Source organism: Meles meles, chromosome 2, assembly GCF_922984935.1.
Source record: "Meles meles chromosome 2, mMelMel3.1 paternal haplotype, whole genome shotgun sequence".
Classification (NCBI taxonomy): domain Eukaryota; kingdom Metazoa; phylum Chordata; class Mammalia; order Carnivora; family Mustelidae; genus Meles; species Meles meles.
The window spans coordinates 100,305,388-100,309,157 of NC_060067.1; the positions used below are offsets into that span (position 1 = coordinate 100,305,388).

The window sequence follows — 3,770 nt, forward strand, 5'->3', positions numbered from 1 at the left end:
CTGGAATCATTTCTTCAGTGGTCCAAGAGCACCCAACACCCAAGTCTAGTTCTGGTTTTACATCTCAAAGGTCACACCTCTCCATAACCCCCTGCATACCATACTTGAGGACAGCGGTTACGGGTCCCCTTGACACCACCGCCCCAAATACTTTTCTCTCTTGCAAAGATAAGCTAAAACTCAAGGCTGCTGGGCCCAGGGCTTGCACACCCAGTAAACCTGGAGCTTATAGAATTTGCAGTTTATGACTGCATCATACCATGGCATAGATTAAACTATATAACTCACAGAAAACTCACGTAATTACTCTAGTTTGCAATGATAAATTCCCCTAGGTGGAATTAATAGAGAATCCCCTTTATGTCCTTTATGTTGAATATGTGAAAAATAAGTTAAACTCCTTATAGAATCAACCATCTATTATTATTATAAATGGAGGAGGAGTGTAATGACAGATCCTACAAACGTCCCATGCATGTGATTATACAAATTTTGTGAAATAAGCATAATTGTATTTTACTTATGTAATATTAAAGTATGTTTTATTATCTAAGAGCACACACAATGAATTGTGCAGACATACAGACCAAAAACATCTTGGGCTGATTGAAAGATGATATCTCAAATTGAGTACCACATTCACTTTCCACTGTGTGCAGAGTAGAGCTAGACTCTAATCCAGAGGGACCAGTCTGGAGTAATTTTGACTCATCAAAAATGGCCAGACAGTCATGGGAGGGGTAACCCACTCCCCTTAAAAAACAAATAACACAAAGACAAGCACACCCATAAATTTAAAACACAGCTTTAGCACATAAATTCAATTTGCTATAGTTTAATTAAGTTGCATCAGCCAGCTTTATAGCTAAGATCTGCAGGCTTTAACAACTTTAGAAAACATTTTAGTGACCAAAGAACGTCTCAGTGCAAAGAGGCAACCCAAGAATGTATTGTCCCAGGAAACACTCACTAAAGCAGACATGAAATGAAACCTAAAGATATGGTCTCTCAAAGGCATGATGCAACAGGAACCAGGAAATAGACTGGCAGACAGAGGTACATTAGATGGACTACAGATAAACTTTTCCATTTACCACCTTGATGGAATCTTAACTATGCCTTATTTACTAAAGAGAGGGTAGATTGAGTCTAAAATACAAAGATATATCTAACTGACATTTTAAAAGTATTTGTTTTAGAACATACAACACAGTAAGTGGATATCTAGCTATCAATTAATTTTTTAATATGTTATGTTTCAATTAATTGAATCAGCAAAAAAATTCACTCATTCAAATGAATGACTTTTCTTAAACGGGAACTTTTACATGAGTGATAATTCATTTTCAATTGATCTTTCAGAAATTTTTTTTAAGATTTTATTTTTTGAGAGAGAGAGACCATGCGTGTGTGCAGGGGGAGAGGCAGAGGCAGAGTAGGCTCAGCACAGAATCCAAGGTGGGTCTCAATCCCACAGCCCCGCAGTCATGACCTGAGCCCAAATCAAGAGTCATATGCTTAACCCACTGAGACACCCAGGTGCCCCTGAACTTTCAGAAACTTTTAACAGATCTTTAAGGAAGAAAAATCTCTTTGGACAGCTTTCAGCCTCACCAGGAAAACTGTTGCACGGACATTACTATTTCCTGTCTATAGCAACAACTGCAGTTATTTGGGGCAGGTGGTTTTGTCGGTGGAGAATCACATCAGTTGTCTCACTTTTTCTCTGCTATTGAGCATTTCATTGAGATAGTTCATACCCCAAAGGCATGAGAGGAAAGAGAGAAGATAGAACTCATACTGACATTTTTTTAGACTCTAAAAATACTCGTGACATTATCCCAAACTCTCTAAATTCTCTCCCAGATTATTTAAATCAAAAAACTCTTCTTTCCATTTCTAATATATTTTATTACAATGTACCTACTGTTTACAACTGTGCTTAAAATATCTTAAATAATTTATTTAATTGGTGGCTTCTTTGCTTATAATTGTTATACACAGTTGCATTTTAGATGTCTAACAATATACTATTTTCAGGGCAAAATTCAACTATGCAGTTAATTTCACAGGCTTTTATATGTTTCATAACTATCATTTTCTCTTATTATTCAAGTTGGAAGTGAGAAAAAATGAAATGATGATTTCATTTTCAGAATGAAAATGGTAGCCTGAAGCAAGGTTTGTCTTTTCCTTAGGTGCTAAGACTTGTTGAGTACGTGCTGTGATACACAGAACATATTCTTAAAATCCTTTGTTCCATAAAGAGTTAAAATAAGAAACCCTTTAATGCCGGTGACTTAGACATGACATCTGTGGGGACGTAGCAAACAGGGGAAGATGAGAAAAAGTAGGAAGGGACATGTAAAGCGTTGGGACAGGGAAGAAGGGTAGAGTTGTGAAGGAAACTTGCCTACTTCATATTTATGCCTGGGTCCAGGCCTGTCCTTAAATAAATATCCAGCTAGTAATGCTGAAAAGTGTGACTTCCTATTTTGCAATCTCGACTTCACTTTCTTTTTTTTTTAATATACATAATTTTATTACAAAAATTTTTTTTAAAAATGCAACATTCTGAAAAACCCAAAATTTACTATTGATACTAATTCCTACAAGTTTGCTGTGCTATAATACACAAGTCAAGAAATTAAGAAAACCATTAAATATTTAGAAACACTCAACATCAGAAGCTTTAAAATCTAACTGTATGTAGTAACCCCTAAAAAGCTACAACCTGCATTTTTAAAAAAGTATTTTCTCTACAAAGAATCTTATCAGCTATACAAAAATCTGTACAGTTTTTATACTGAAGCTAATATTGAGCTGCACTCGAATTCACATTCTTAGCAAAACAATTGCCTGAGCACACACACACACTCCACACATATCATCACAGGATAGCCATTTATTCTTCATCTTCCTCCTCTTCCTCATCATCTTCATCTTCTTCCTCCTCTTCCTCTTCCTCCTCATCCTCTGGTTCTTTCTTCTTCTTTGAACCTGTTGGCCTACCAGGACCCTTCTTTCCAGCTTCACTTTTGCCCTTGGCACGATATGCAGCAATATCCTTTTCATATTTCTCCTTTAGCTTTGCTGCTTTCTGTTCATACGGTTGTTTGTCTTTGGCCGACTGTTCAGACCACATTTCACCCAATTTTTTTGCAGTATCCCCAATGGATAAACCAGGGTGTTCACTTTTGATCTTTGGGCGATGTTCAGAGCAAAACAGGAAGAAAGCAGACCGAGGCCTTTTAGGAGCATTGGGATCTTTTTTCTTTCCTTTCTTGTCACCCTTGGGAGGCACATAATTTTTTATCTTCCTGTCATATCGAGCTTTGTCACTTTTTGCCATATCTTCAAATTTCGACTTTTCCTTTGCAGACATGGTCTTCCATCTCTCCGAACATTTCTTGGAAAATTCGGCGAAATCGACGGAAGAGTCCGGGTGTTTCTTCTTGTGCTCTTCCCGGCAGGTCTGCACGAAGAAGGCGTACGAGGACATCTTGCCCCGCGGCTTGTTGGTGTCTCCTTTACTCATGGTGACAGGCCGCGTCTACCTGGTGGTAGCTTTTCTCAGAGTCCCGCGCGGAGAGGCCGCATCCAACAGAGACGCTTCCTTTCCAGGACTCCGGCGTGAACTAGTTTCTCTCTCTTTTTTTTTAAGATATTATTTATTTAGAAAGAGAGCACGTACACATGGGTGTGAGCGGGGGAGGGGCAGAGGGAGAGAGAATCTCAAGCAGAAACTGTGCTAAGCACAGAGCCTGATG

The 3,770-nt window shown here is 38.3% G+C and overlaps 1 protein-coding gene across 1 annotated transcript; it reads right to left on the bottom strand.

Annotated features, from left to right (window-relative positions):
* Positions 1-2,730: 2,730 nt before the first annotated feature.
* LOC123937135 (high mobility group protein B2-like) lies at positions 2,731-3,565 on the bottom strand. Its single transcript, XM_045997728.1, has one exon. The coding sequence runs from the start codon at positions 3,536-3,538 to the stop codon at positions 2,906-2,908; it is 633 nt and encodes a 210-aa protein (XP_045853684.1). The 5' UTR covers positions 3,539-3,565; the 3' UTR covers positions 2,731-2,905.
* Positions 3,566-3,770: the final 205 nt, after the last annotated feature.

Coding starts and splice junctions, on each gene's coding strand:
- LOC123937135 (XM_045997728.1), bottom strand. CDS start 3,538: ATGAGTAAAGGAGACACCAACAAGCCGCGGGGCAAGATGTCCTCGTAC.